The 16461-nt window shown below is 40.7% G+C and overlaps 1 protein-coding gene across 6 annotated transcripts in view; it reads left to right on the top strand.

Moving 5' to 3' along the window:
* LIMS1 (LIM zinc finger domain containing 1) overlaps positions 1-13345 on the top strand; it is a gene marked incomplete at both ends in the record, with an annotated part of 141897 nt that extends 128552 nt beyond the window's left edge. For 3 of the 6 annotated variants that reach the window (XM_080711023.1, XM_080711021.1, XM_080711019.1), the window contains 6 exons: positions 285-434; positions 1341-1491; positions 2152-2244; positions 5137-5185; positions 8351-8426; positions 13231-13345. In XM_080711023.1, coding sequence (XP_080567149.1) covers positions 285-434; positions 1341-1491; positions 2152-2244; positions 5137-5185; positions 8351-8426; positions 13231-13345 — 634 coding nt within the window. Of the gene's footprint in view, positions 1-284; positions 435-1340; positions 1492-2151; positions 2245-5136; positions 5186-8350; positions 8427-8627; positions 8776-13230 lie in introns of those variants that run through there. The other 3 variants (XM_080711022.1, XM_080711020.1, XM_080711018.1) reach the window with 1 other exon arrangement.
* Between the last annotated feature and the right edge of the window lie 3116 nt (positions 13346-16461).

Below are 16461 nucleotides of genomic sequence, written 5' to 3'. Positions count from 1 at the left end.
TTCTACCTCCGGGCTACACTCCCAGACCTATTTTTACTTTTTTTTTTTTTTTTTTTTTTGAAACAAGGTCTCCTAAGCCAGCGCGCGTGGCTGGCTTCGAACCTGCGCGATCCTCCTGTCTCTGCCTCCCAAGCGCGGGGATTACAAGCGTGTGCCACCACGCCCAGCCCCAGGAGATATTTTAAAGACATGGTTTCATTAATTTTTCTTTGAAGAGGTGGAAAGTGTATTTCTTTTTACTTATTAGGAAAATGATGTTAAATTTCTGTTTGGGTTCTTTTTAGACACCTGTGTCGTCCCTGTCATAACCGTGAGAAAGCCAGAGGCCTTGGAAAATACATCTGCCAGAAATGCCACGCCATCATTGATGAACAACCCCTGATCTTCAAGAATGACCCTTACCACCCAGACCATTTCAACTGTGCCAACTGCGGGTAGGATGGGGTTTCCCCTTTTATCTTACACAAACAGGGGAACGAAAGGTCATCGTTATCTATGGTTCTGTTATTCCAGCCAACTGAACTGTTTTTCTCTCTCTCTCTCTCTTTTTTTTTTTTTTTTTTTTTTTGGTGGTAGTACTGGGAGTGGAACCTAGGGGCTTTTCTACCTCCGGGTTATACTCTCAGATCTATTTTATACTTTATTTGGAAACAGGGTCTCACTAAGTTGCCGAGAGCCCCACTAAGTAGCTGAGGCTGGCTTCGAACCTGTGCAATCCTCCTGTCTCAGCCTCCCAAGCACTGGGATTACAAGTGTGCACCACTACGCCTGGCTTTTCTCCAACTTTTAATATGAAACACTTCACACCTATAGAAGGCTCAGAAGAATGAGGCGGTAGCCTCTTTATTTTCTGCCTTTAGTGTCACCAGCTGACACTTTGACACATGTGAGTGTGTGCAGGGCACTCTGTCCTCACTGTGTGTGTGTGTGTGTGTGTGTGTGTGTGTGTGTGTGTGTGTACATATGCACAGAGCTTCATAATGATTTAGATTCTTAATAGCTTGTTACAATTTCATTAATGGTTAGGAAATGAAAATTGTCTCCAAACTCTTTAGTGTTTGGAAAGATAGTACTGAGACTGCCTTCAGCACTATGATTTTTTTTTTTTTTACAAAGAAATGATAAATTTGGTCTGATGGTATATATCTGTACCTTAGCATTACTATAAAGATATCTGTGTTTTGACAGCAACCTGAAACCTGTTCATCTCAAGTGGGAGGAGAATTTGCTAGGGATTATCATAGTTATTTCTTTCAAAACTTTCTAAAAAGTTAGAAGCAGCGCTAGCTGTAGTGCTGTTTTCTCCGTCAGCATTCAGTTGCTTATGTTTCTCCGGGCAGGAAGGAGCTGACGGCCGACGCTCGGGAGTTGAAGGGGGAGCTGTACTGCCTGCCGTGCCACGACAAGATGGGCGTCCCCATCTGCGGGGCGTGCCGGCGGCCCATCGAAGGGCGCGTGGTGAACGCCATGGGGAAACAGTGGCACGTGGAGGTGAGTCCTCGGCGGCTGGGGAGCCAGGTCCTTTAAACATCCACGGCTCAGGTGTGCCAGCAAGATATGGAGATTCCGAAGGTTAAATATGGACATTTTCAAGACAGTCAACATTGAGCCGGGCGTGGTGGCGCACGCTTGTAATCCTTGCGCTTGGGAGGCTGAGACAGGAGGATCGTGCAGGTTCGAAGCCAGCCTCAGCTACTTAGTGAGACCCTGTTTCCAAATGTATAGCCCGGAGGTAGAAAGCCTCTGGGTTCCACCCCCAGTACCACCAAAAATAAAAATAAATAAATAAATAAAAATAAAGACAGTCAACATTGAAGAAAATTAAGAATCTATGGTGTATACGGCTGTTGTGATTGCCAGTAATGATGTGGGATGTGCACGTGGCTCATCATCCTTCTTGAGGCGAGATGCGATATCTCCTGCAGCAGCCCCTTGCGCTACGGGTACCCCTGAGATGCCCATCCCTCCTCTCATTTGATGGTGTTTGAGTAGGCTGTGTCTTAAAGTAACCTGTCAAACGCATAGACACAAGTACTAAGATCAGAAAAGTATACCTGTGTTCATCCTGCATCTTTTGTGTGAGTAGATTCACTTTGAGGTTACTTCACGAGATAAACAAAGCATGACCTGTTTCCATTTTTTTCCCCCCAGCATTTTGTCTGTGCCAAGTGTGAAAAACCATTTCTTGGACATCGCCATTACGAGAGGAAGGGCCTGGCATATTGTGAAACCCACTATAACCAGGTATCGGTTGTGCTCGTTGGATACTAGATATACTTGTATGAAATTAAACCCATCAGTCTTTTAGCTACAAGGAAATCTCTTGGAAAATGCACGTTGGTTTACAAGAGGTTTGTCTTTAACTTTGGTTTGTTTGATTGTTTCTTGTTTTGTGGTCCTGAGGATTGAACTCGGGGCATTCTCTCTCTGAGCTACACCCCCAGCCCTATTTTTATGTTTTACTTTGAAACAGGGTCTCACTAATTTGCAAAGGGCCCCACGAGGTTGCTGGGGCTGAACGCAAACCTGAGATCCTCCTATCTCAGCCTTGCAAGGACTGGGATTACAAGCATGCACCATCACGCCCGGCTTGTTTTTAACTTTCTATTTGGGAAATATTTCAAACTAAAAAAGGTTGTAAACTAAAAAACGCTTAGAAGAATATTTGTGTACCTTTTATTCATATTCACCATTGTGTGTGTGATCTTGCTGTATAAAAACATCCTTCTGTAAATACACATATCTCTTTACATGCGTGTATATGTATGTATGTGTGTGTGTATATGTATGTATGTATGTATGTGTGTGTATATATATATATATATATATATATATATATATGTAAAGATACACAACACACACAGTGTTTTTGATGATTAGCAATTTTTTTTTTTTTTTTGGTGGTACTGGGGGTGGAACCCAGAGGCTTTCTACCTCCGGGCTATACTCCCAAGACCTATTTTATACTTTATTTGGAAACAGGGTGTCACTAAGTTGCTGAGAGCCTCACTAAGTAGCTGAGGCTGGCTTCGAACCCATGCGATCCTCCTGTCTCAGCCTCCCAAGCGCAGGGATTACAAGCGTGCGCCACCACGCCCGGCTGATGATTAGCATTTAATGCTAAGTTCATTGTGATCCTTTACCCCTACAGACTTTAATGTGTATTTCCCAAGAGTACCAAACTCTTTTACTTGACCAGTTATGAGTGTCGATACAGTACTTTAACCCAGCTGCCACACACCTGTAATCCTAGCCTTGGAAGGCTGAGACAGGAGAATCACAGGTTTGAATCCAGCCTCTGCAACTCAGGGAGGCTCATGTTAACTTAGAGAGACCCTGTTTGCAAATTTAAAAATATTAAAAATAAGATTGGGGGTATAGCTTGGAGGTAGAACGCCTCGGTTCAATCCCAAGCACCACAAAAACAAAAGCAAAACCCCAGTACTTTAACCCACTCACTCCGCCGTGTATGTAAATATATGACACTTTCTTCCAGTTTTGTGCCTTAGTCTGATAATGTTCTTATAGCATTTTTTCCCCTATTCCAAGACCAGGCCCAGTCTAGGGTTGTCGCATTTCTTTAGCTTCCTTGACTCTGGAACGTTCCTAGGGCCTATGGTAGGCTGCTTTTCACGTGGCCTCATCTGCTGGGTCCTTGTGACTTAGCTGAGGTCGTTGTTCCTGGCTGGGTCACTGGGCAGCGGGTGGTGTCTTCCTCCAGGTCTGTCCTCTGGAGGACTGTGGCCAGTGCAGCTCATAGGCACGGAAATACCTGGGATCTGTACTCAGCTGACACTTCCCCTTTCTCTTACATCTAATAAGCAATCCGAGGGCCGTCACTTCAGGACCATGTAAAGACCTGTTCTTCATCAGAACTCCCCCTAGATTTGGCATTCCTTCATGACTCCTGACTACTATGGTTGAATGATAGTTCCCCAGCCCCAGGCCCTTCTCATTTCTTTTTCTTTTCTTTTGTTTGTTTTTTGTTTTTTTCCGGTACTGGGGATGGAACTCAGGGGCATTCTACCTCCAAGCTACACCCCCTGCCCTATTTTTTATTATTTATTTTGAAACAGGGTCTCACTGAGTTGCAGAGGGCCTCACTAAGTAGCTGAGGCTGTCACCGAACCGCGATCCTCCGGTCTCAGCCTCCCGAATGCTGGGATTACGAGCGTGCACCCCCACGCTCGACTATTCTTTTTTTTATTGGTGCATTGTAGTCATACATCTTAATGGAGTACAATATAGTAGAAACATACATGCACACATCTCATTTCTTTTTCTTTCTTTTTTTTTTTGTGGTACTGGGGATAGAACCCAGAGGCTTTCTACCTATGGGCTATACTCATAGACCTATTTTTTAATATTTTATTTGGAAACAGGGTCTCACTAAGCTGCTGAGAGCCTCACTAAGCAGCTGAGGCTGGCTTCGAACCTGTGTGATCCTCCTGTCTCAGCCTCCCAAGCGCAGATATTACAAGCGTGCGCCACCACGCCCGGCTCGCAACATCTCATTTCTATCTGTAGCTCCATTCATCTGTTTCTTATCTGTACAGACACAGATTCCTGTATTTGTTATTATTTTGGTGCTTGCTATCCAGAAAGATTTTTTTTAAGTGAAGAAGGAAATTGGTAACTTTTTCTTCTCTAGAAATGGTAAGTTCTGGATTTAGAATGGCCAGCTTTTTGTTCTTAAGTGATAGAAAGAACTGAAACTCTACTTAGAGTGTTCAGTGTTCAAACACTTCATTGTAGCCAGGCATGGTGGTGCATGCTTGTAATCCCAGTAATTGGGAGGCTGAGACAGGAGGATCACAAGCTCGAGGACAGCCTCAGCAAGTAGTGACACCCTCAGCAACCCAGTGAGACCCTGTTTTAAAATAAAAATAAATACATAAAACTATTAAATTAAAAAATAAATAAATTACAGAATTTTAAAACTAGGAAAATGTCTGCCCCAACACCATTTTCTAATAAATAGAATGACATATTTAAATAAATAAATAAAAATAAAAATAAAATAGGTCTGAGGGTAAAGCTCAGAGGTAGAATGTCCATGGGTTCAATCCCCAGTACCAAAAGAAAAACAAAACAACTTCATTCTAACATATTGAACTTTTTTCTTTTCATTTTCAGCTATTTGGTGATGTTTGTTTCCACTGCAACCGTGTCATAGAGGGTGATGGTAAGGATCTGTGGGTTTTACATGGCAATCATCTGACACAAAAATACTTGGCTCGTGTGAAAATTGAAAAAGGTTGATTTTTTTCTTTCTTTTTTTTTTTTTTTTGGTACTGGGATTGAACCCAGGGGCATTCTACCTCCTAGCTATATCCCCAGGCCTATTTTCTTATTTTTTATTTTGAAACAGGTCCTCATTAAGTTGCAGAGGGTCTCACTAAGTAGCTGAGACTGCCCTTGAACCTGCGATCCTCCTGTCTCAGACCCCCAAATACTGGGATTACAAGTATGCACCACCACGCCCGGATGAAAGAGGTTGATTCCTATCATTTGGAATATGATTATTAGTTACTTTTTCTCTTTTCTTTGGCATATTTGCCGAGTACTCTCTAGCAGTGAGGTCTAATATCTCAGAGTTGGACTTGTTTATTTACAATAGTCCTGTAGGCCACTGCCACACACAGTATTGTGTACCTGCCAGGGTGGGAGCTATTCCTGCCAGACTCTGGGACCTGTTTTTACATCCAGTCTCTGGACACTCACAGTGTTGATTTGGAACAATTCAGTCAGTTAGGAAAAGTCATATTAACCCTGCACATGCTGACACCGGCAATTATCTGCAGATGTGGCCAGGATCTGTTGCCCTTGTACAGTGGCAAATGGACAGGGCTGACTGATTGGAGCAGAAAGGAAGCACCTGTGTTTGCTAATAGTTTCTAGCACAATTCTGCCAGACACTTCCTGACAGTTTTAGACAGTCTTCTTTGCTGCATACTGCATGGTTCTCAGCAAACATCACCTGATCAGGAAGTACTTTCCAAAACACTGTTCACATGCAATATGTGAGAAGATTAGTTTAGGAAAATCTTTAGTACCTCTCCTGCAGGAGAGCTAAAGGAAGCTGTTTGCTTATTGTCAACGCTGGAAGAGACTACCACCGGCAAATGAGTCAGTCAATGCCTGGACTTTTTTTTTTTTTTTTTTTTTTTTTGTGGTACTGGGGTTCCTGGAAGCCCTTCTACCTCCGGGCTACACTCCCAGACCTATTTTTTATACTTTTTTATTTGGAAACAGGGTCTCTTAAGCCAGCGCGCGCGGCTGGCTTCGAACCTGCGCGATCCTCCTGTCTCTGCCTCCCAAGCGCGGGGATTACAAGCGTGCGCCACCACGCCCGGCTGCCTGGACTTTTAAAAGTTGCCTAAGCCAGGCGTGGTGGCGCACGCTTGTAATCCCAGCATTCTGGAGGCTGAAACCGGAGGATCTAGGTTCGCAGACAGCCTCCGCTACTTAGGCCCTTTGCAACTCAGTGAGACCCTGTTTCAAAGTAAAAAATAAAATATAAAGCATAGGGGTGGGTAGTTCTGTAGCTCAGAGGTAGAATGCCTCTGAGTTCCATCTCCAGTACAGCAAAAAAAAAAAAAAAAAAAAAATTGCTTAATTTGTATTGCTTTGTTGAGCCAACAGCAGTAAGGGCAGGCACCTAGCAGACAGTGTGCTGGGCTGCTACTGTTCTCGGAACAGCTCATCCGGGCAGCATTGGCCTGGACGCCGCGCCGGCCGCAGGCTGAGGGTGCACTCTTTGGTGAAGAATATGGCACATACCATTAGATGCCAGATTCTTAAGGAGAGGGAGAAAATACCTCGTAGGATAAAAAAAAAAGGCAATGCTAATCTTCCCTAAATTGAAGCCTAAGTCATGGAAATACAAGTGCTTAGTTTGTGGGTTTTCTTTTTTTCCTTCAGTACAGAGGATTGAACCCAGGGGCATTCTTCTCTGAGCTACACCCCTATACCCCAGCCCTATTTTTTATTCTTTATTTTAAAACCGCATCTCACGGAAGTGCAAAGGGCCTAAGTAGCTGAGGCTGTCCACGAACCGCGATCCTCCTGTCTGAGCCTCCCAGATGCTGGGATTACAAACGTGCGCCACCACACTTTTGTTTTTGTTTGTTTGTTTGTTTTTGGGGGGTTGTGGGTTTTTTTGAGGGTTTGTTTGTTTGTTTGTTTTTGCGATACTGGAGATGCAACCCGGGGACATTCTACCTCCGAGCCATACCTCCAGTCCCATTTTTTTCTTCTTTATATTGAAACAGGGTTTCACTAAGTAGCTGAAGCCGGCCTCAAATTGCAGTCCTCCTGTCTCAGTCTCCCAAGTACTGAAATTACAAGTGTGTACCACCACACCTGGCTTGTGTTTTTTAATAATATGAAAAAATCTTAATAAATTAATAAACTGAATTCATTAAAAAGAACCTCAGTTGCTGGGCGTGGTGGGGCACACTTGTAATATCAGGACTTCAGAGGCTGAGACAGGAGGATCACAGTTCGTGGCCAGCCTCAGCTACTTAGTGAGGCCCTTTGCAACTCAGTGAAACTCTGTTTCAAAATAAAGAATAAAAAATAGGGCTAGGGGTGTAGCTCGGAGGTAGAATGCCCCTGGGTTCCATCCTCAGTATTGCAAAAAAAAAAAAAAAGAAAGAAGAAAGAAAGAAAAGAAAAGCCGGGCGTGGTGGCGCACGCTTGTAATCCCAGCATTCGGGAGGCTGAGACTGGAGGATCGTGGTTCACGGACAGCCTCAGCTACTTAGTGAGGCCCTTCGTCACTTAGTGAGACCCTGTTTCAAAATAAAGAATAAAAAAAGGACAGGGGGTCTAGCTCAGAGGTCAAATGCCCCTGTGTTTCATCCCCAGACCTGCAAAAAAAAAAAGGCACTTCAGTTAACAGCACCCAGCTTTTGAGCTGTGATGCTTTTGTTTAAAAAAAAAAAAAAAAAAAAAAAAGCCAGGCATGGTGGCGCATGCTTGTAATTCCCGTGCTTGGGAGGCTGAGACAGGAGGATTGCATGGGTTTGAAGCCAGCCTCAGCTACTTAGTGAGGCTTTCAGCAACTTAGTGAGACCCTGTTTCCAAATAAAATAGTAAAAAAAAAATGTCTGGGAGTATAGCCCAGAGGTAGAAAGCCTCTGGGTTCCACCCCCAGTACCACCAAAAAAAAAAAAAAAAAAAAAAGGAAAGTACTTCTCAAGGAAAATGTTCTTGAGACCCTAATCTGAATTCCTTGGGAGCAGCCTTCCTTCGGGTTCAGAGCTGAAGACTCAAGCAGCCCGGCCTCCCATGGCCACGGATCTCCATGTGACCACCCCTCTCTCTCTTCTCTCCGTCTCCCTAGTGGTCTCGGCCCTTAACAAGGCCTGGTGCGTGAGCTGCTTTGCCTGTTCCACCTGCAACACCAAGCTAACGCTCAAGTAAGGACACCGCGTGGCCCCGGGCATCCTAAGGCGGGGAACTTGAGGGTGACGGCTACAAAATTCCCAAGACGACTTTTTTTCAAAGGGGCATATTCCACGTCTTTATTTCTTCTTTCTTTGTAGGCCTTCTGCAAGTAAAGATCCCTCCTTTAATTGTTTCCTGTTCTTTCTTCTGTTCCTTCTTTGCCTTGCCCAAAGGGATAAGTTTGTTGAAATTGATCTAAAACCAGTCTGCAAACACTGTTATGAGAAAATGCCAGAAGAATTTAAGAGGCGGCTTGCTAAGCGGGAGAGAGAAGCGAAAGATAAGGACAAGCAGAAAAAGAGAAAGCCAGTCTGTTTGTAACCTTTCTATCCCTTCTTTCGTCACTTTTACTACTTTTTTTCTTTGGTTAGTCGTTTAGAATATTTTTGTTCCATTTCTTTTTTTTTTTTTTTGGCGTCTTGGCATGGTTTTGCGGCCATCAGCTATTGAAATACAAGCATTTGTCTTTTATAGCCTGGGTCCTTTTGCTTAATTATTAAAGTTCTAAAGCTTAATAAGGTTCACACTTAATACCAGCTCGTACTCACACATTACCCTTACTCTGTAAACTCACCTCTTTTTTATTTTTTTATCTTTTTTGGCTGGTGCTGGGGATTGAACCTACGGACGTTCTCCCTCTGAGTTACATCCCCAGACCTATTTTATTTTTTTATTTAGAAAAAGAGTCTCCCTAAGCCGGGCGTGGTGGCGCACGCTTGTCATCACAGCATTCGGGAGGCTGAGACCGGAGGATCGCGGTTCGCAGACAGCCTCAGCTGCTTAGTGAGGCCCTCTGCAACTCAGTGAGACCCGGTTTCAAAATAAAGAAAAAAAAAATAGGGCAGGGGGTGTAGCTCGGAGGTCAAATGCCCCTGGGTTCCATCCCCAGACCTGCAAAAAAAAAAAAAAAAAAAAAAAAAGAAAGAAAGAAAAAAAAAAAAAGAAACAGAGTCTCTCCCTAAGTTGCTGAGAGCCTCCTGCGGCTGGCTTCAAACCTGTGATCCTTCCTATGTCAGCTTTCCAAGTACTGCTCACCTTTTTATTTTTTAATCACATTATGGCATAAATATACTTTGTTTCAGGGAGAAGAGTTCCAATCTTTTGGTGTGTATGTGTGTCTCTGAGGATTGAACCCAGGGGCATTCTACCTCTGAGCTCTACGCCCAGCCCTGTTTATTTTCTGTTTGAAACAGGATCTTCCTAGGTGGCTGAGAATCTCAAGTTGTTGAGATTGTCCTAATACCTTCAATCAATCTTCCTGTCTCGGCCTCTTAACTACTGGGAATACAGGCATATGCTACTATACCCAGCTGAGTTCCAATCTTTTAATGAATAGTGAGGAAAGTTTTCAATTATATTTGTCTAGGGCCGGGCGTGGTGGCGCACGCTTGTCATCCCCACGCTTGGGGATGCAGACAGGAGGATCGTGCAGGTTCGAAGCCAGCCTTGCTGGCTTAAGAGACCCTGTTTCCAAATAAAAAATATGAAATAGGTCTGGGAGTGTAGCCCAGAGATAGAAGGGTTTCCAGAAACCACAGTACCACCAATATATATATATATTATATTATATATATAATTTTTTTGTCTAAAAACTGCAGCTTTTAAAATCCTGATCTTTGTTTCTTTACATAAAATCACTTCATTTAGAAATTCTTTTTTGTATGTGATGCTGGGTATTGAGCCCAGGGACATGCTACAAATCTATGATCTATAACATCAGCCCTTTTTATTTTGAAACAGAGTCTTACTAAGTTGCTGAGACTGACCTCGAACCTATGATCCTCCCCTCCCAGCCTCCTAAGTACTGGGATCACAGGTGTGTTCCACCACACCCTGCTCAAGAAATTTTTAGCGTTTTTTTTTTTTTGTGTGTGTGTGTGTGGTACTGAGGATGGAACTCAGGGGAATTCTACCTCTGAGATACACCACAGGCCCTGTTTTTTATTCTTTATTTTGAAACAGGGTCTCACTGAGTTGCAAAGGGCTGAGGCTGGCCGCGAACCGCAGTCCTCCTGTCTCAGCCTCCTGAATGCTGGGATGACAAGCGTGCACCCCACACCCAGCTTGCATTGGTATTTTTAAAGCCTCGTGTGTTCTAAGCTCTGCGTTAAGTTCTCTCAGCATGCGCCATATCTAGGCAAAGTGTGTAACATCTGTAACCCTGTCGCTCCTCGTGTTGTGCCTGCGCTTCCATGCAATGGCCGCGTGCTTCTGTTCATGAGTTTGCTTCCACGACGTCCTTCAACTTTCATTTCTCATCTTCATGGGAAGTATTTCAACCTTAACATTCTGTTGAATTATTAATGTGATTCTTTCATTTTCCCTGATGGTTGCCATTACGTTTTGAGCTCTAAAATTTTTTTTTGTTTCATTTTTCATGTTTCTTTCCATAGAGCAATTAAAATGTGAATCTAAACTGAAAACAATAGAATGCTTGCTAAGTAGTTTCTGAATGTGGGGATAATTTATTTAAACTTTTCTTCAGAAAATGGCATGAGTAGCTCTGGGTCTAAGATTTTGAGAGTAAAAGGAAATATTTATTTATTTATTTATTTATTTTGGTGGTACTGGGGGTGGAACCCAGAGGCTTTCTACTTCCGGGCTATACTCCTAGACCCATTTTATATTTTATTTGGAAACAGGGTCTCACTAAGTTGCTGAGAGCCTCACTAAGTAGCTGAGGCTGGCTTCGAACCTTCGCGATCCTCCTGTCTCAGCCTCCCAAGCACGAGATTACAAACGTGTGCCACCACACCCAGCTTTAAAAAGGAAATTTTTAAATATTAACTTATGTAGTGCTATGGATTGAACCCAGTGCCTAATGTAAGCTAGACAAGTGCTCTCCCCCTAAACTACATCCCCGGTCCTAGGAGAAATGTTTAACTCAGTCATGCTATTCAGACCAAACTGCTCTATTAACGCATTTGATTTGCCAATTGAAATAGAACACTTGGCTTAATCATCAGCTTTAGTCTCTGTGAAAAACAGCTGGATATTCATTCTCACTGTGGTATTCTACAAATAGAATCATTTTTGTTTTAGATATATGTTTAGGAATTAACTTTTGTTATTAATGTTGCTCTTTAAAATTACTTTGAAACAAATAGCCTAGTGTAAATCAGTCATGGTGGTGCACGCTTATAATCCCCGGGCTTGGGAGGCGGAGACAGGAGGATCGCGCAGGTTTGAAGTCACCCGTGCTGGCTTAAGAGACCCTGTTTCCAAATAAAAATAATATGAAAATAGGTCTGGGAGTGTAGCCCGGAGGTCGAAGGGCTTCCAGGAACCCCAGTACCACCAAAACAAAACAAAACAAAACAAAACAAAAAACAAAAAGAAATACCCTAGTGTAGTATATTTTAAAAATGCAAAAGAATTACACCAGCAGATTTTATAGTTTTTGTCATAGATGACAATGTACAACTAGACTTATCCTGCATATAACTTCCTAAATATAAGTTTACAGCTATGAAGTTATGTATTTACTCGATTCAAAGTTTAAAAACCCTGCATTTCAGCAGTAATATGCTATTTTACTTAATATAGGAAATGCATCATGAATGGTCCAAGGCTAACTGGGAAGTTGTCTTCTAGGCTCTTTATAATTAAATAGGTCATATGTATTTGCTCTAGCTTTTAAGGAGCTGGGTTCTCCAATTATAAAATACCCAAGAGAAATCTAGTTATCTTTTTGTGTGAGAATTATTAAAAATTTTATCTCAGCCGGGCGTGGTGGCACACGCTTGTAATCCCAGCATTTGGGAGGCTGAGACAGGATGATAGCGGTTCACAGACAGCCTCAGTTACTTAGTGAGGCCCTTTGCAAATCAGTGAGACCCGGTTTCAAAATAAAGAATGAAAAATAGGGCTGGGTGTGTAGCTCAGAGGTAAAATGCCCCTGGGTTCCATTCCCAGTACCACACACACAAAAAAAAATTATATATATATATATATATATATAATCAGCTGGGCATAGTGATGCATCCCTGTAATCCTATAGGAGGCTGAGACAGAAGGACCACAGGTTCAAGGACAGCCTCAGCCAATGATACTCATCACCTTAGACCCTGTTTCAAAGTAAAAATGAAATAGGCCTGGGAGTGTAGATCAGAGATAGAATGCCCCTGGATCCAATCCCCAATATACGTAGATATAAATAAATAAATAAATAAATAAATAAATAAAAATAAATAGATAACAGGTATTCTCATAGCACTGTAAAATGTGATTGACGAGCCAGGCATATGCTATAATCCCAGTATGTGGGAGGCTGAGACAAGGAGGATCACGGGTTCATTACCAGCCTCAGCTACTTAGTGAGATCCTCTGCAACTTAGTGAGAGACCCTATTTAAAAAATAAAGAACACAAGATAAGGCTGGGGTTGTAGCTCAGAGGTAGAATGCCCTTGGGTTCAATCCCAGTGCTGGGGAAAAAATTTTTTTTTTGATTGGCATTTTTTAGCTAAATTATATTTACGTTAGATTTCCTGTTTACTTAGTACTGAGTAAAATGTAATATACATTCTGTGTTATTCAGATAAATGAATAGAATCAATTTATAAGGATAGCTTTTTTCAGCTGCTACTATGAATTGATTACATTTATCACAATAAAAATTAGGGTTAGAATTAGAGTTCTTTACTATCATGAACTGCATCATAAACTGCCTTCATTTAGCCCAGTAAAATTAGTTCATGTTATTTAGATGTCTTTGTTTATGCATTCCCATTCATTTCTTTCTTTCTTTTTTTTATATGTATAATCATCATCTTTAGGAATAAGTTTGTGGAGTTTGACATGAAGCCAGTCTGTAAGAAGTGCTACGAGAAATTTCCATTGGAGCTGAAGAAACGACTGAAGAAGCTAGCTGAGACCCTGGGAAGGAAATAACTCCCTTCAGTTTGCTTTTCCATTTTACTTTTTCTCTTCTATGCAAACACAAGAAAATGACCAATGTTACTGGACTTAGTTGAAAGTTGAAGAATGGTTTTCTTCATCTCGTCCTCATTAAAAAAGAAGTAATAATTGTATAATCATATTCAAAACACAAATGAAATCAGACTTGGCTTTTGTTTACCCCATCAGTTTGTTGACATATAGACTGTATAGCAAAAAAAAAAAAAAAACATAATTCAATGTTAAATTTTAAGTAAGGCCCCCTGAAATTAAATATTAACTTCAAAATGGAAGGAGCCAGCTTTTATTTGACCCAAAAAAAAAAAAAACATAAAAGCGCAAACATTATTTTACTTTGTAGCCAAAAGAAAATTGCTTCCCTCTGCTGTTGGGAAGGCCATAGGGAAGAACTATAACCAACCCAGGGAAACAAATCTTATATAATTTTATTGTCTGTCAAGCTGGCAGTTGTGAAGTGAAAATACACATTACTGAGACAACAAGAAACAAGTGTATCCAGAACTACCTGGTTTTATTTTTTTAATTCAACGATTATGCTTTGTTATTCTTGTGAATATCTTCCTTTGTATGATTACTTAACACATAGTTGTAGTAAGCTAATAGTATGCTTTTAAAATATGGGGCAAAAAAAAATTTATACCAAGTATCTGAAACTACAGTGTGCTTTACGATACTGGGAAAATGAAATATTTTAATGCATTTACAGCAATTATGCTTTTAAGCTTCATGTCAAACATGTAGTCTTTGAATAGAAAACAAATTTTATGTAGCTTGAAATATATCACTTAGCCAAGGGTGGGCACGCACCTGTAATCCCCCAAATCCCTATACTTGGAAGGCAGAGACAGGAGAATCGCAGGTTTGTGGTCAGCCTCAATAACTTAGTAAGATGCTCCACAACCTGGGGAGACCCTGTTTCCAAATAAAAATAAAATAGGTTTGGGGGTGTATCTCAGAGGTAGACAATGCCTGAGTTCAATCCCCAGAACCACACAAGAAAAGTATCACTTAAAAAAGTGAATATGTATGTATTTGTCATGATGCCTTTATAACCATGCTAGTATCTATGCCTCATACATAATCAGACTTGCCTTGCCTTAGAAAAACACATCAAGTTGTTTCATATAATGCCAAGTAAAATATGGGTGTTGACAGATTGATAAACTCAAATTCATTTTACACAGCTGTAAATAAATTTTTAAAAATTCCTCTTCTGGGGGAAGCCATGGCCATTAATTCCTGTCATCTTATTAGATGAGAATGATGTTGATATGTTTCAAGTTTTTCATTTCAGATCTCATAATTAACTGGATCTTATTTACTATAAGTAGGAGGTATAAATGATACTTTTAAATTGGAAGAGGGATGTTTTAGTATCAGTCTTGGGTCAAAATTAGCAAGTTTTTCTGTTTTATTATTTTCTGTTTATTTCTGGACCATTGTTTCTGGATAAACTTGTTATGCAAAGCTTTATGAACTTTTTAAAAAATGTTGCTGATGCTGTGTGATTACTTAAACAAAAAAGTTGACAAGATAGACTTCTAAGAGGGAAATTACTTTTTTTCCAAAACATTGCTGATATATTGTTTTGCCATAAGGAATATCTCAGGATGCTACTACTCTGCCATTAAGATATTTGTATGTGTGAAGTCTTTGAATTTTTTATTCTGCAGGTAACAGAATCAATTTGATTTCTGTTGTCAGATAGCTTGTGACCAATCATTTTATTTTTAGTATTCTTTTAGCGTTAAAAAGAAATATCATAAATGCCTGAAAATAATCAGTATGTAGTTTAAGACTATGTGTGCTCAGAGTTTAAAACAGTCTTTGCATTTGACAATAAGAATCAAAATATCTTCAGTGTGCCTTTATCAGTTAATAATGACCAGCAATGAAAACCTTTAAAGTATTTATTAATTATTATACTATGCATCTAGGCAAAAATAGAATAGAGTTTATAGTATAGGGTCTTGTGAACTTCTGCACCAGAAATACGGATCAGAAAAGAAATCATTTACATGCATTCTTTTTATTCTGGGGCAGTGCTGGGGATTGAACCCAGGGCCTTGCAAATGGTAGACAAATGCTTTTACCACTGAGCTATGTCTCCAGCCCCCATTTTATATGTTCTTAATCACTTTAAAGATATATGGACTGAACTCATCTGCCTTCAGAGGTAGCTAGGTACCTTCTACAGCCAAAGGTCCCACAGCTGCCTGTGCTTAGTCCTCTCTTAAAACATGAATCGATATTTCCTGGAAGTTCAAATTGTTAGGCCTCTTAATACTGAAGGGTAATTTATCTAGATAAAGTATTTTTCTTTCTTGATATCATTGGAGCTCATATGTATGGGAAAGAAGGAAGAAGTTGGAGTTTTAAGTGGACTAGAGCACAAACTTGATCTGGTTCATATTTTCCATGAGATTCTCCTTGGCTGCTGGGGAACTCAGGCCAGCAGGCATCTCTTTAAATTTCTCTAAGGCAATCTGAAATAATTCATCGCTCTTACCAAATTTCTCTTTTTTCTCAGCTCTTTTTTCTCAGCAAGCGTAATGTAATTTGGAAAAACAGGAGTACAGTATTTTTTTTAGATCACGTTCAAAGCCTTATTAACACTGTACCTGAAATAATAGGCCATTTTTGCCTCATCTCTTTGCCAAAGTAGCCATTTCTAAGTTAAGGAAATTTTAAGGTAGGCTTATAGCATTGTTTTATTTTTAATTTTAGACTGTAAGCTCATGGCAGGGAATTATATCAATAATTATGTTTTTATATAACAACCATTGCAGTATACTCTTGGTGCTTAATAAATGTTCATAATTATTAACAATAACCTGTCGTGTATCATTTAACTTGAATGACACCTATATAAAAACTATGTATGAAGGTTTAAATATTTATGTAAAATAATAGAAACATTCGTGCACATGAATAAAAGGATCCAGCTAGGCATGGTACTGCATGCTTGTAATCCCAATACTTGGGAGACTGAGACAGGATTGCAGAATTGCAGCCAACTTCAGCTACTTAGGCCCTCTGCAGCTCAGTGAGACCTGTTTCAAAATGAATAAAAAATAGGGCTGGGGGTG

The sequence above is a fragment of the Muscardinus avellanarius genome (assembly GCF_963383645.1).
Source record: "Muscardinus avellanarius genome assembly, chromosome: 15".
Taxonomy (NCBI): domain Eukaryota; kingdom Metazoa; phylum Chordata; class Mammalia; order Rodentia; family Gliridae; genus Muscardinus; species Muscardinus avellanarius.
This window is presented reverse-complemented; position numbering and strand designations above follow the sequence as displayed.